Here is a 15,381-nt window from a genome sequence, read left to right as displayed (position 1 = left end):
GCCAAAACTTGGAAGCCCTGGACTGCCTTTTAGAAACTGTCTGTGTCATATATCTACTTGGATATTCTTCCACTTTGTAAAACAAAATCTCTGAATCGGTTGGGATACTTTTGGTTACAAATGAAAAATTCAACTCAAAATGACTTAAGCAATGAAAAGAATTCATTGACTCATACAGCTGGAAAGTCCAGAGGTAGAGAGGATTTCAGCTGTGGTTTGATCCAGAGTTTCACATTTTCAAGAGGGATCTGGCTCTGTTTCTGTGATGTGTTGGTTCATCCTCAGGTGGACTTTCTCCACAATAGCAAAAATGGCTCCAGTGAGTCCAAGTTTTATATTACACTGGAAAGAGCAAAAGCATCTTTTTCCTCAGATCCACTTTGATTGGTCTGGTTTAGATCACATGCCCATACTTAAATCCATCACTGAAGTCAAGGGTCTGGAATATACAAATTGGCTTAGTTTAGTCCACATGCTCCACCCTCAGAGCTGGGGGTGAAGTCAGTTTTCCCCAAATGACATGGTCCTTCAAATGGGAATTGAAAGTTGCTGAGAAGAGGGAAATTGGACGCAGGGAGGAAACTGCAAGTGTTCAACACAAAATCAAAACTGTGATGTGGTTCATCTAAACAACAGTCACTGAGCCCCAGTCAAAGATAATATTGGGCCCTGGGATAGAGCCATGAATTTGACACAATCCCAGCTCTCAAGTGAAGCAGAGTCTATTATTCCCTGAGAACATAAACTCTCTGAGGGTGGGGATTTTTTTCCTTTCTTGTTCACGTGTATATCTTTAGAGCCCAGAACAGCACCTGGCACATAATAGGCATTCAGTAAATATCTGTTGAATGGATAGTCTGGGGGAAAGATAGATGTATATGTAATTCACCATACAATATAAGGTCCATTTCTGGCTCTAGGGACTTCGAGAGGATGGGGCTGTGATCTACTCTCTTACTCTTCCTGCTTTCCTCTTCCCTCTTCTGATTGTAGCTCCTCCAGGGTGAGAGACTGGGAGGAAAGAATTGGAGAGAGAACAGAGGGCTCCTCATGTGCCTGGCTGCCTATTGGCTGTCGGAGGTGCCCCTAATCTCACTCGTGTGCGGCTGGGTCCATCTCCTGCTCGTGGTCCTCAGGATCTGAGGTTCAAGGTGTTCCTGGGGGTGATATTTAGCTTTACCATGGCCCCCTTCTCTGCTGAGGAGCCCCTTGGAGGGGGTAATGCCTGCCTTCCTCGGCCTCTCCAGGCCTACCCATTCTCTAACCCTCGTTCCTTCATTTAGAACCACTAAGTCCCGTTTCTCCCTGTTTCTTGATCTTATTTAAGCCACACAAAACTTTTCTGGAGGAAAGCTCTTATACATGCAGCCTTTCTTTGAACCCCAAGGCCTGTAAAACCCTGAATATGGAGGCCCGGAAGCTGGATGTGACAATAATGATACAGCATCAGATCAAGGATCAAGGTTACTTTGTCAAACTGGAGACGTTTCATCCAGAGGATGTTTAGTGTCGTGGCAATAATAATGTGGCAGAGAGAGCTAGTTGTCTCCTAGTATCTGTCTTCCTCTTTTTTCTTTACTAATTCAACTCCAAATTTTAGCCATGCACATGGCTACTTAGAATAAAGACTATGTTTCCCAGGTTTCTTTGCCGCTGTGTGTGGTCATGTGACTAAGTGCTGGTCAATGAGATGGGAGTGGAAATGATATGTGTAATTTTTGGGTCACACTCTTAAAGGAAAGAGTCACATCCACATTCTTTATTTTTCCTGCCAGCTGGAGGGTGGACATGGCGGTGGGCCATCTTTGATGGGCTGGATGAGAACAGTACCTTGGGATGACAGAGCACCTTGCTAGAAGGAGTCGGGCTTTCCAACACTGTGGAGCCTCTCTACCTCCCTGGACTGTCAGCAGGACAGTCTGGCTTAAGCCCCTAAGATTTTGGGTCCTATGACAGCAGCTGAACCTCACCCTCGACTAATACAAATTACCATTTGTTGGGCACATCCTATATGCCAGCCACTGTGCTAAGCTTTTCCACATACATTATTTAATTTAATCCTTACTAGTTTTTGATTGTTGTTAAGTAGTGCATCAGTTAGGGCATTCTGGGCAAAAATAACAGAAACAGACTCTAGCTAACAAGTAAAAAATGGAATTTACTGGAAGGAAATAGAGTGGCTTAAAGAATGGAAGAGAGGGTTGAAAGACACAGAGAGGACAGAAACTATGTCTTTGGAGGTCCTGTCAAGAGAGAAATAAACCAAATATTAGTTTTCTACCCTTGCATCACTGTGTGCTCAAAATTCAAATTAAATGTAGAGTCCACTTTGCCTAGCTTTGGGCAAGAGGCTACTCATTTAGTTAAGAAAAGGTAAGGCACCTTAACTTACCTTGATTTATTGCCTCACCAGGACTGTATACAATGGTGGGGAGGTAGTTGGCCAACAGGAAATTGACTGTTATTAGTAAAAGAAGGAGGGAATGAATGCTGAGTGGCCTAAAAACAACCAACGTCCACTATTGTTAAGTAACATGATTTCTAATTATATTATAAGGAAAATGAGGCTCAGAGAAGTGAGTTAACTTGCCCAAAGTCATACAGCTAGAAGAAAGCAGAGCTAGTAACTGAACCAAGGTCAACTGCCATACTCTTAACCATGATGCCATGTGGCTTCCAGTGATTGACTCTGACCAAGTACCTTTATGTTTCACTTTCCACAGAGCACTTCTGTGCCCAGTTGGCTTTCTGCTGACTGATGCTGCTTTGAAGAGGGTATAAGGATGGATCTAATGGGATCCCTTTTCCCTGTTGATTCTTGGACCTATTTGGCCACAAATTGGGGGCACGCTTTAACTTCAAGTTTAAAAAACTTGAAGTTGGGATTGTTGGAAAATCACGGACACCTGGTTGTCACTCCTACAAACTGCTTCACCCTCCACACCACCCACAGGTTGCAAGTGGTTCAGACAGCGATCAGTGGGCCTCTGGTGTATGAACACCTTCCTCTCTTCTTGTGCTTCGGGAAGAACAAACCCCTAATTGCCTGGATCCTTGAAATCCACCCACTTCTCACATATTAATCGTGAGAAGAACTGCTGTAATCCCTGCAGGGTTGATTATCTGCAAGGGATAGAGACCTGCCTGAATTTCTGCAAGAAAATGGGGGCTTGGTGTGAAGATACATGGGGCTCAGGTGTGAGGATGTGTGTTCTGGGGGACTAAGCAGCCCCAGAACCAGGCTGCTCTTCACCCCTCTCTCAGAGGCTGTGCCGCTCCCTCACATCTCTGCTCCTCTCTGTGAATAGACTCCAATTCCCTTTTTGTTACCTCTACTCCTTTGAAATTTAGTTTGCCCAAGGCATCACTTCGGCATTCTGGAAGGGGGGAGGGGGGAGAAGGGAACATCGACGGTCAAGGAGGGGCGGTGTCAGCCCTCTGTCCATCAAGGCTTTCCTTTACATCTCATTGGTCAGAATGGGCTCACATGACCATTCCTCGCTGTGAGACAGGTTGGGAAAACCTGTAAACAGCTTTTCCAGTCCCTATTGGGAGACAGACAGAATAGTGAGTGGAGGTGGAAGTCAGACCAACCTGCCCCGGGGGTGTTGAGACAAAAATTTATAAAATGGCTTGAAACTATAAAGCTTTCTGCAAACATTGGCTTCAAAATAGAATGCATGTTGTACCACCCATTTGGAGAGTCATTTGGCAGTGAGTAGGAAGGGTCCCAAAGTGTGAATCATCTTGGCCCCAGTCATTTCATCTTAAAAATTCTATCTGGGGACTTCCCTGGTGGCCCAGTGGGTAAGACTCTGCGTTCCTGATGCAGGGGGCCCAGGTTTGATCCCTGGTGGGGGAAATAGATCCCACATGCGTGCTGCAACTAAGAGTCCGCATGCCACAACTAAGAGCCCCCATGCTGCAACAAAGATCCCGTGTGCTGCAACGAAGATCCTGTGTGCCGCAACTAAGACCCAGCGCAGCCAAAATAAATATAAAATGTTTTAAAAAATTATATTTGAAGAAAAGAATTGCAAAGAGCTCTGTGTAGAAAGTTGTTTAATGAAGTATTGCCTAAAATAGTCAAACACTAAAATTTCTCAACTTAATGGAATATTTTATACCATTAGAATAAGCCCTGTAGAGCTTGCGATGAACATACACACACTACTATATATAAGATAGATAACCAACAAGGACCTACTGTATAGCACAGGGAACTCTATCAATATTCTGTGATAACCTATATGAGAAAAGAATCTAAAAAAGAATGAATATATGTATATGTATAACTGAATCACTTTGCTGTACACCTGAAACTAATACAACATTGTAAATCAACTATACCCTAATAAAATTTTAAAAATAAAGTCTTGGAAAGCTACATGAAATATTTGTGCTAAAACGTTATATGACAAAACCATAGTACAGAATCAAACCTATCCTATCATGACAAGTTTGTAAATAGTATCTGTGCAGAAAAGCTGATATATTATGGTTGCGGGACTCTGTGTTGTTTTTTCTTGTTTTCTTTAGTATTGTCATAATACTGTTTGCATAGTTCATACAATTGGGAGAAAGAAATACAATTACAGTGGCTTCCTAGGCCTGCCCCAACTTCTTAGGGGTTGAACAGTCAGATATCTTAGGACACATCAGACTCACACTCCAGAAGAACCTGCCTTGTGGGGTTGGGGAGAGGCGGTTGCCCTTTTACATGTGCCTCTATCCCCCTCACCCCAGAAGCAAAATAATCTGCTCAAAAGAGCTTCTGGTTCTTCTCCTCCCCTGACAGAAGCACAACTTCCTTCCCGTTCTATTCCAGGAGTTAGTAGTTTTCTCCTCTGTTCTGCTCAGGTCAGGTCCTGAGCTACTTCTGCTTTCAAGGATTGGAAGCAGGAGGAAGTATTTCAGGGGTGGTGGCAGTGCACGTCTGACCCTGCCTTGCGAGTGACCTCTGGCCAACCATGTTCTTAGTGTGATTTTGGTGGAAACGCCCAAGACGCCCATCAAGCCTGTGGTAGGAATTTTTCTCTGATCTGCCTGACGTTTGGCTCCCTGCTTGGACAACTGAGAGAGTAGGTGAAAAAGTCTAGAATGCTTCCAACTGAGTGACAGGCAACTCTGATGCCAATATACCATTTATGTGTCATTAGGGCCATGCCAACCATATCATGGTCAGCCCAAGACACAGTGGGTCAAATAATTATAGCTAATGTTGACTGAATATTCACTACGTGCACTCTGACATCTATTATCTCATTTAACCATCACAACAACCCCAAGGGGTGAGTACTATTATTACCATCATTTCCCAGTTGAGGACAATGGGGTCTAGAGAGTAACTTGCTCAAGGTCTCAGGCTTATAGAGCTAGGATTTTAACCCCCCAAGTCTGGCCCCAGGCATCAAAGGCTTAACCAGATTGTTGAGGATGACATTCAAGTGGAACTTTCCTTGGCAATTCAGTGTAATGGAAAAACAAAATTTTGTTGTTGGTACTTCCCAGAACCTTCTTAGGAGGATCGATCCTGTGAGGTAACTGCCTTTGAATGTGGTACATCAGGCAAATTGGAAGGGTTTAGACAGAGGTAAGTTGTCTGGCTAGGTGAGGGAAAAGAGATTTGGAGAGATGGGTCTGAGAGATTGTGTTGGGGAGAGAGGAGCCTTGATCCTGGGTGCTGCATGGGGCAACAGGAGATGGAGACTCTGCTACCTTCTTTCTCTTGAGAGCAAAGCCAGAAAAGTTTGGGAGAAGAAACACGGCAGAGAGGATTTGTAAGGCTGAGCATGGAGAGTCATTTGATAGCAAACCCACTTGTTTGAAGGAGGTGAGAGAGTGACCCATGCAAAGATCTGGGGGAAAAATACTCCAATCAGAGGGAAGAGCCGATGTGCTGGCCTTGAAGAACTGCAAGGAGGCCAGTGTGGCTGGAGTGGGGGGAACAAGGGCTCAGAGAGAAGGAGATGAGCTCAGAGAGGCAAGGGTGGAGGCTGGGACGACAGATCATGCAGGGCCTGGTAGGTTATGGCAAGACTGGCTTGGACTCTCAGCGAGGTGAGGAGACTTTGTAAGCTTTTGAGCAGAGGAATAATATATGCCTTGCGTTTTGAAAGGCTCCCTCTGGCTACGATGTTGAAAACTGACTTTGTGTTGTTGGGGGGAAATAGAGAAGCAGTGGGGCACAGACAAGGTCTAAGGCTCCATTCCAGGTGGGACAATGGTGGCTTCCACAATTTTGGTAACTGTGGAGTTGGTAAGGAAGGGTCATATTTTTGGACATATTTGAAGGCAGAGCCGTAGGATTTCCTTATGACTTTCACTCTGAGTGACTGGAAGTGTTACTGACCAGGGTTTTTGGCCTTCCCCAATCAACTGAAATTGAGAAGAGGCCAGTGAGGAACTTCAGGCAAGTTTGTATTGGGGTTCCTGCAGCTGTAGGAGGGGGCAAAAACAAGTAACAGGTTTCCTTGCTCGCTCCCTGAGGGGGGCGGGGATGAGACAGCTCCTTGTATGGGGTGAGGGTAGGGGTGTGTCTGGGGGTTGGGCTGGAGGCGTGGCCTAGATGGTTTGCCCACCCCTTAGGTGGTGTTGAGTGCAGGGGGCATGCGCAGTACCCTGTTTTAGCTCCCTTTTCTTCAGAAGTGGCAGTTGCGTTTGTGGTTTTTTTTGGTCTTTTTGTATCTTTTGTCCAGAATTTGCCCCAACAGCGCATGCATGCAGTTATAGCCCCTTACAGTTTCTTTGTATTTTGTTGCTCAAGGAGACATTTGTCCGGATGCAAGCATTATAGCACTGCAGCAAAGAGTCCCAGGCCCCAGCCTGTCTCACAAGGACACTACTGCCACTGATTGAAAGTGGGGGAATAGCACCGCCATGGTGCCCCCAGCCACCTGGCACTACCACACGTGCCACACAGGCAAAGGCTTGAACCACAGCTCGTCTGAGTTTCAGCAGAACGTCTGTGACCTTTCTGGAACAGAGGATGAGGAGCTGCTTGGGGGCCACCCCCTATTCGCCTCCTACGTCCCTTAGAAGGGTCTCAGGAGTCATGACTCATGTCCCAGGTTCTGACTGTGTATGCGGCTTTCTGCCTCACTCACTGCCCCCTGCCCCCCAAAAGAGCTCCAGATTAAAACTGCTGTGTCTCTTAGTCTAGGATATACCCTCTCTTTTTTGATACCGTCCTTTTTGATGTGTAGGATGACTATGGAAGGATTGGTTTTGCTGTCTATGTAAGTAATAAACTGTATGAACCTAACGGTGGCTCATTGTAACTTTACCAGTGGAATCAGTCGTGTCTTGGCCTAGCCTTGTCTCATGCACTTGAGGCTGAGATGGGCCCAGATGTGGGGAGCATGATTGGGAGTGATCAGGAGTTCAGGTCTAGACATACTTGGTTTGTGGAGCTTGTCAGACATGGGGCGAGCCATTGGCTATCCGAGTCTGGAGCTCAGGAGAGGTCTGGGATGGAGACAGAAACCGAGGATCATCAACATATGGGTGATGTTTATAGCCCTGAGCCCACCTAAGGACAGGAGTAGATAAAAAAAGAGGCCCAAGGACTGAGCTCTGGAATCCTCCTTACCAGGTTGGGGAGAAAAGGAGGGATTGGCCAAAGAACCTCGACGGAGAGATGGAGGTGAAGGAGAAACAGGTGAGTGAGGGTCCTTGGAAGCCAATATACAAATTAATCCCAGGAAGGAGCGGGCAAATGTGAAAAGCTGCTGCGGAATCCCTTAAGATGAAGATTGCAAACCAATTCTTGGAGTTAACCATTTATCCTTGGTGACAGTGATGAAAAGTTTTGGTGAAGTGGAGGCTGGGGTGGGGCAAAGGCTGGAATGGAATGGGTTCAAGGGAGCGTGGGAAGGGCAGACCTGGGCACAGCAAATACAGACAACTGTTCTGGAATCTGCTTTGCAAAAGGGACGCAAAAAAATGGGGCAGTGGTTGGTGGGGGAAGTGGGATCAGATAACGTTTGTTTGATTTTTCATTAAAAGAAATATATTAATTCCGGTGGGAATATCAGATTTTTGTATATACCAGTATTGGTTTTATGTATTTGGTTTTATGTATTTATTCCAGAACCAACACCTTACCTTTGCTTATCTGACTTTAAGGTAGTGCTGTGATATGGCATGTCTGGCTGTGGAATGGAGTTATGTAATAAGGTATGCTTCATAGTTTTCTAGGCTATTCTTGTGTGTTTTCTCCTCTAGGTGATTTTTAGAATCAGCTTGTCAAATTCAATAATAATCCTATTGGGTGAGGTTACACTGAATTACTGAGTAATCTGACGGAGAACTGATATCTTTATAATGTTAAGCCTTGTCCCCCATGAATATGCCATCTCTCTCTATTCTTTTATGTCCTTCAGGAAAGACTAATAGCTTAAAAAATAAATAGTTCATACATATTTCATGTTACATTTATGCTTACGTGTTTTATAGCTTTTTGGTGCTACGAATGGTGTTTTTCCTATTATATTTTCTAATCAGGAAATTAGTCTTAGCTGAACAAGAAATGGATTACATTTTTTTTTTTTTTTTTTTTTTTGCGGTACGCGGGCTTCTCACTGCTGTGGCCTCTCCCGTTGAGGAGCACAGGCTCCAGACGCGCAGGCTCAGCGGCCATGGCTCACGGGCCCAGCCTCTCCGCAGCACGTGGGATCCTCCCGGACCGGGGCACGAACCCGTGTCCCCCGCATCGGCAGGCGGACTCTCAACCACTGCGCCACCAGGGAAGCCCATGGATTACATTTTTATATGTTGATCTTGCTGAATAAGATTAGTTCTAACAAGTTATCACTTAATGGTCTTGGGTTTTCATACTTTCTGCAAATGATGACTTTTTTGCCCATTGAATCTGCCTCAAGTAGGAAATAGGGTTATGATTGGATGTTCCTGCTGCCCATCATTTTTGCCCTTGGGGAGGAAACAAAAGTTTCTTCTCTTTGAAGTGGTTTTCCACAGAGTTGGGCTGTGGGTTCTGGTTACCGTAATTTACTCAGATTCAGAAAGAAGATAATTGCACCGGGGTGATACGTAACACTGGAAACTTGCATTATACTGACTTGGGTAGAAAACAGATGGGCAATAAAAAAAAAATTGACAAATATAGGAAAGTAAAATTTCCTTCTAAAAGCTTATTTTAAACTCTTTTCAGTAAATGGAACTGGAAAATTATTTGTTCATATGGACAAAAATGAAACTGGATTCCCTGTTTCACACTGCACACAAAAAATTCAACAGTACACAAAGTAAGAAGTTAAATAACGGAAGGAAAAGAAGTATTTGAGAAGAATATATAGGTGAAAAAAAATTTTTCTAACTCTGGAGATTTATTAAAGAAGTTACAGAAAAGACTAATAATAAATTTGGCCACATGAAACAAAAGAACTTCTGCACAAGAAAGATGATAATTAGAATTAATAATAGCATCTAACTCATAGTTTGAGCACGAGTATCAGAAGAGATTATGTCTGTGAAAGGGACCTGTAAATCACTAAGCAAATGGTGGGTTTTTTTAAAAGTATAATTTCCGTTTTATTGTCTTTCCAGGGGACCGTATTTCTTCAGTCTTTAAGGACTTAGCTCCTTCCATGGGCTTTGGTGGAGGTCGTGGCGCAGCACCAGCAGGTCTCAATCGGGGTGGAGGTGTTCGGTCCTTCCGGGCTTCCCGAGAACGACTCCTGCCTACCTTGCTGTGAACGGCACAACTCACGCAGTAATGCAGTTTCACATACAGCTTGGGAAACACATAGGACAGTTCGCGCCAGGAGCTCACTCACCGTCGAAAACACTCGCTTCGGAAATGTCCCTGACGGCTGCGGCCTCTACGATGTTCCAAATGACGAACTTCTTAATGGCCTTATCCTCGGGGCACGCATCGGGCACAGCTGGTGCAGCGAATAGGCTGCACGTGGCCGCGCCCCTTTTTGGCACGACCATTATTCCTTCTTTTCCTGGTCGTCTTGGAAGCGAGGAGGCGAGAGAGCATAGTGGTTGTTTTTAACCTGACCCAGCAAAGCGCCTTATGCTCTATTTAGATTGATTTGATGTTAGGAACACTGGTTCACTCAAATTATTTCAAGTTTTGAAGATTTTGTAGTTAAGATTCCATGATAGGCATCATAAACGGATGGGTTCTTGACACCTTGGTTCCTACAAGCTTCACGCAACCTGCTCCTGCAAAGCTTGCCATGGAATTGCAGTTAGTGAGGGGTTGGTAGCTGCTACAGCGCTAAGAGCTGAAATACACAGAAATTAACCACAGGTCTTTTTTTTTTTTTTTTTTTTTTTGGTGCATTATAGACTCAGAGCTCTTAAATAGTTACATCAGAGAGATCCTTCTGGTACAATTGCTATCTAGTTGGGGAGGAAGGATTCTTGGTGCTTGCTACCCTGCCCTCTTTCCAGAATTCTCTCTCTGAGGGAGGGGCGGGGGGGATCTCTCTTATGAACCAGGCACTCTTCTGTGCACTGAAAATAGAGTGATGAGCAAGACAGACAAGAATCTCTGCTCTCTGGAGCTTATAGACTCTAGCTGGGGAGTCAGACAATAGATAGATTAATAAATATGTAATATAATTTCATGTAATAGTGAGTGCTATGAAAAAATATCTGAGTATCTGTAGCAGACACTGCAATTGCTCCATTCACGTCCCATCAGTGTTTATCATTCTCATGCAAGCTGGCCAGGTTTCCAGCTGCCAGTACCTGCCTGCCTGAGGGCTCTCTCTGGCTTCTGGAGCCTTCTCTGCCTGGGTGCAGGGCAAATTGGATGCACCAGAGAAGTAAGGCTTTCCCGGAGAGCAGCCCTCCACTGATAGCTGATGTGAGTTGTGGATAAATACCTAGCCCCCTCTCCTCTCAGGTGGATAACTCTGAGGCATGTTTTACCCTGGATTTCAGAGTTCCTCAGTGTATTGAGCTCCAATCATCCACAGCAGTAACTTGTTCCATCTCACAGCTTTTATGGGCTCACTTCTGCACCAGTGTTTCCTGGATTACCTCTCAAATAAATTACTTCCCCTTGTCTCAGTGTTCATGTACAGGGAAACCCAAGCTAAGCTTTCGTCAAGAGTAGGGGTAGGGGATAGATGGGAGCTTATAGCTAGGTGCCCACCTGTGGTTACCTGGTCAGGTGCACACCATAGGGTGGGTCATTAAGAAAGGCTCTGGGGGTTGGACAATCTTTCTGAGATATTGCCTATGCCTTTAAAGTGGGCCCTTGGCCACTGCTAAGGGCACAGAGGGGCCGTGATATCCGAGCAACTTCCTGTGGTGATCAGAGTGTGAAAGTTTTTTTTATCAAAAATAAACCCAGCTTATTTATTTATTTATTTTTGCATTCATTCTTTTTTATTAAAAAAATATTTATTTATTTATTTGGTTGCGCCGGGTCTTAGTTGCAGCACGTGGGCTCCTTAGTTGTGGCATGCGAACTCTTAGTTGCAACATGCATGTGGGATCTAGTTCCCTGACCAGGGATCGAATGCAGGCCCCCTCCATTGGGAGTGCGGAGTCTTAAGCACTGTGCCACCAAGGAAGTCCCACCAGCTTATTTATTAAAATATGTCCTCACACCCTGGTTGGTAGCTCCTCATCCTGATCCAATGGTCTTATTTCTTTTTCCTCAGCCTCCTTTCCTGCTAGCAAGAATGGGCCCTTTGTTGTTTAAATTACTTTTTGGTGTTTTCCTTTTCTTTCTGATTATAAACGTCACTCTTTTTTTTTTTTTGTATAAAAGTTTTAAGTACACAAATATATATAGAAGAAAATTTAAATCACCCTGTGGCAGATTAAAGTTGATCACAAATTCTTTGACACGCCTCCCACTGAGAGGTGATATCTTTGTCCCCCTCTCTTAGAATGTGGTCGAGCTCTGTGACTGCTTGACCACTAGAATATAGTAGAAGTGACTCTGTGACTGTTTCCAGATCAACACCTTAAGAGACTGGGAACTTTCAATTCTTATCTCTTGGAATATTTGCTCTTGAAGTCTAACCACTATGCTGTGAGTAGCCCAAGCCACATAGAGAGGCCACATGGAGGTCCTCCAGCTGTAACCGAGCTCCTGGCCTGCTGATGGCACCAACTTCCAGCCACGGGAGTGATCTGTTTTGAAAGTCCAGCTGAGCTGAGTCTTCAAGGACTCCAGCCCCAGTCACGATCTGACTGCAGCCATCTGAGATTCCCTAGTGAGAACTGCTGAGGCTAGACAATCCACAGCACCATGACACAATGAGAAGTTGCTGTTTTAGACTTGTGGTTGCCAAGGGAGAGGGGATATGGGGGAGGGATGAACTGGGAACTTGAGATCAGCAGATGCAAACTATTCTGTATATGTATAACTGAATTACTTTGTTGTACACCAGAAACTAACACAACATTGTAAATCAACTACACTTCAATAAAATAAATTAAAAAAAAAGAAGTCGCCGTTTTATTTGGAGTAGTTTGCTCTGCAGCAATAGAGTAGAACAGACCCATTGTCCTATGATCCAGCGACCACCACTATTAACATTTTGGTTTTCCTACACATATGTATTTTTAAAGAGGTAATTTTAAAACAAAATGTTCAGAATTTTAATGGAATTTTTTTCAGAACGCACACATTTCTTTGCTCTGGTTATTAAGAAAGCAGAACTAAGGGCAAGAGAAAATATGTTGGAGAGAGAATGAAAAATGATTGGCTTGGGGAATCACACTAGCAGACACACACAAGTATGGTGTCTTTTTTTTTTTTTTACGCAGGCCTCTCACTGCTGTGGCCTCTCCCGTTGTGGAGCACAGGCTCCAGATGCGCAGGCTCAGCGGCCATGGCTCACGGGCCCAGCCGCTCAGCTGCATGTGGGATCTTCCCAGACCGGGGCACGAACCCGTGTCCCCTGCATCGGCAGGCTGACTCTCAACTGCTGTGCCACCAGGGAAGGCCGCTCCTGTGTCTTTGAAAACAGCTTGTGCAGACATCTTTGACTGTACTTCTCAGATATTTCTTAGGATAAATTCTTGGAAGTGAAAATTCCAGGGCAAAAGAGTTGGAGGCTTTTTTTTTTTTTTGGCTGCGTTGGGTCTTTGTTGCTGTGTGCGGGCTTTCTCTGGTTGCAGCGAGCGGGGCCTACTCTTTGTTGCAGTGCGTGGGCTTCTCATTGCGGTGGCTTCTCTTGCTGTGGAGCACGGGCTCTAGGCCATGGGCTTCAGTAGTTGTGGAGTGCAGGCTTAGTGGCTCCGCGGCATGAGGGATCTTCCTGGACCAGGGCTCGAACCCGTGTCGCCTGCATTGTCAGGCGGCTTCTTAACCACTGCGCCACCAGGGAAGTCCTGAGGCTGTTTTTTTGTTTTTTTGTTTTTTTTAAAGCAAAATAATATGAAAAAAGCACCACGTAGAGGACTTCCCTCGTGGTGCAGTGGTTAAGAATCCCCCTGACAATGCAGGTGACATGGGTTCGAGTCCTGGCCCAGGAAGATCCCACATACTGTGGAGCCACTAAGCCCGGCGCCACAACTACTGAAGTCTGCGCACCTAGAGCCTGTGCTCCGCAACAAGAGAAGCCACCTCACTGAGAAGTCTGCGTGCCACAGTGAAGACCCAATGCAGCCAAAAATAAATACATAAATAAATAAATTTATATAAGAAAAAAGCACCGGGTTTCTCTGTACCTGAGTTGACCTTACTGATGGCCACACAGGAGGATAGCTCTAGCTGACAGGTATTCCCACTTCCCTGGGCAGGAGGGAAGGACATTTTGCAAAGCGTGCTTTCAGGGAGACATGTTCTGGGGGGCAGGTCATAAGTCTGTGCTTTGCTGTTCATAATGTTTCTAGAAGCAGGTGGGCAAACAAAGCCACCTATGGGTTAGTGACCCTGATGGTTTGGGCCGGGAGGCTGGGTAGAGGGGGCAGGTCTGGCAGGGCTGTGTGCTCACTGAGCCTCCGTCCTCTTCCTTTGAGTCTCTGACAGACCTCTACCTCCTACTTCCCTTTTCCGGTCCTTCCTGGCTTTGGTGGCTACCTTGAAGTGGCTCAGTGGTGCCTGCAGTCTCACGGCTCCTGCTCTCTCCAGCTATGACTCACAGAGTCCTTCTACTAACAGGTGTGCCAGGAGTTGGGGGGCCCTCAGAGTGAGGAGGAGGGGAGTTTTTGGGTTTGTGAGTTTGTGGAGAGAAAGGGTACAGAATATTTAGGAGTTAGGCTGGGAGAGACAAAGGGGATTGGGGGAAGGTTAAGGGATTCAAGAAGCAGAGTAGAGCTAGACCTAGATGGGATGAGCAGAGAAGCTTGGATAAATGACTCAATTCATGGTCTATGCAAGGGGGTTTGGCTGGTCCTTTCTTCACAGAGGAGGAAACTGAGACCCCGAGAGGTGAAATGACACGTCTAAGTGTGCACAGCAGGTCTTGGCTTCTCTTCTTGGAGTGTTTCTTCTTGGATTCCACCTCACCTCCTCCTATTGGTCTCCTCTTTTCCAAGGACTCAGGTGTAAATGTTTGTTGAATGACTGACTGATCAAAATGATTCAAGTTTTTTTCCTTTGTGTCTGTGTTTTGTGGACTAAGAGCCAGAGAAGGGAAAGAAATGCTTGAAAGTTGCATAGGAAGAAAATTACCTAACTGAGCCTTTAGGAACTTGATTGTTGGGCAAATCAGTGGGGTGGGAACCCAGGGAGGGGTTCAGAGAGGGGCTGAATGCACCTGTTGATGGAAATAATCAATAAACAAGAAAAGAGTTTTCTTTGAGCCAAACTGAGGACTATAACTCAGGAGACAGCCTCTCAGAGAACTCTGAGGAACTGCTCCGGAGAAACATGGTTTTCAGCACAGTTCTATATCTTGTCAGAACAAAGAACATCAAACAAGTCAGGGATATGTTCCTTTAAGGTTAAAAACAAAACAAACAACAGATCAGCATGTACACAGCCAGTCAGTATGGCCTTGGCACCTGGGAGTCTTATCATCAAAGGAGTAGCAGCGCTGGCGTCCTGGGAAGGGAGGCGTTTAATCTTTATTTTTAACATGGACGTTCTTTACTTCTGGACAATGCACCCTTTTCTTTAATTATTAAAATAGTTGTACGATGTATGTTTGAGAGGCTACACACAGGCTGTTTTACTTAGCATAAAATTCAAGCTAAATCATGTATAAGCCAGAATGACTTCCCCATAGCTCAATATGTGAAAATTTCTTCCATTACACCCTGTTGGTGGTTCTTAGGCCAGGAGTCAGCAAACTGTCCTCTGTGGGCATAAGATGAGGGCTCCACCATGTGTTTTTGTACAACCTGGAGCCATAGGTCCCAGATGAACATTTATAATCGATTCATGACAGGGAACACTAACTTTGAGTCATTTTGAACACTAACTTTGAATGGCGT

General features: G+C 45.1%; 1 protein-coding gene and 1 pseudogene across 2 annotated transcripts in view; one reads left to right on the top strand and one right to left on the bottom strand.

Annotated features, from left to right (window-relative positions):
* Positions 1-7,416: 7,416 nt before the first annotated feature.
* LOC309816737 (small ribosomal subunit protein eS26-like) lies at positions 7,417-10,006 on the bottom strand (annotated as a pseudogene). Its single transcript has 2 exons — positions 9,573-10,006; positions 7,417-7,531 (listed from the first exon to the last, which is right to left on the bottom strand). The product of its transcript is annotated as a small ribosomal subunit protein eS26-like (transcript).
* A 4,070-nt stretch (positions 10,007-14,076) lies between these two features.
* Positions 14,077-15,381, top strand: part of ITGAM (integrin subunit alpha M) — a gene marked incomplete at its 5' end in the record, with an annotated part of 39,243 nt that continues 37,938 nt past the window's right edge. The window contains one exon of the mRNA XM_082643912.1: positions 14,077-14,104. Coding sequence (XP_082500038.1) covers positions 14,077-14,104 — 28 coding nt within the window. The remainder of the gene's footprint in view (positions 14,105-15,381) is intronic.

Source organism: Mesoplodon mirus (genome assembly GCF_964341445.2).
Source record: "Mesoplodon mirus genome assembly, chromosome: 15".
Taxonomy (NCBI): Eukaryota; Metazoa; Chordata; class Mammalia; order Artiodactyla; family Ziphiidae; genus Mesoplodon; species Mesoplodon mirus.
Note: the sequence above shows the minus strand (reverse complement) of the source record. Positions and strands in the feature narration are given on the sequence as shown.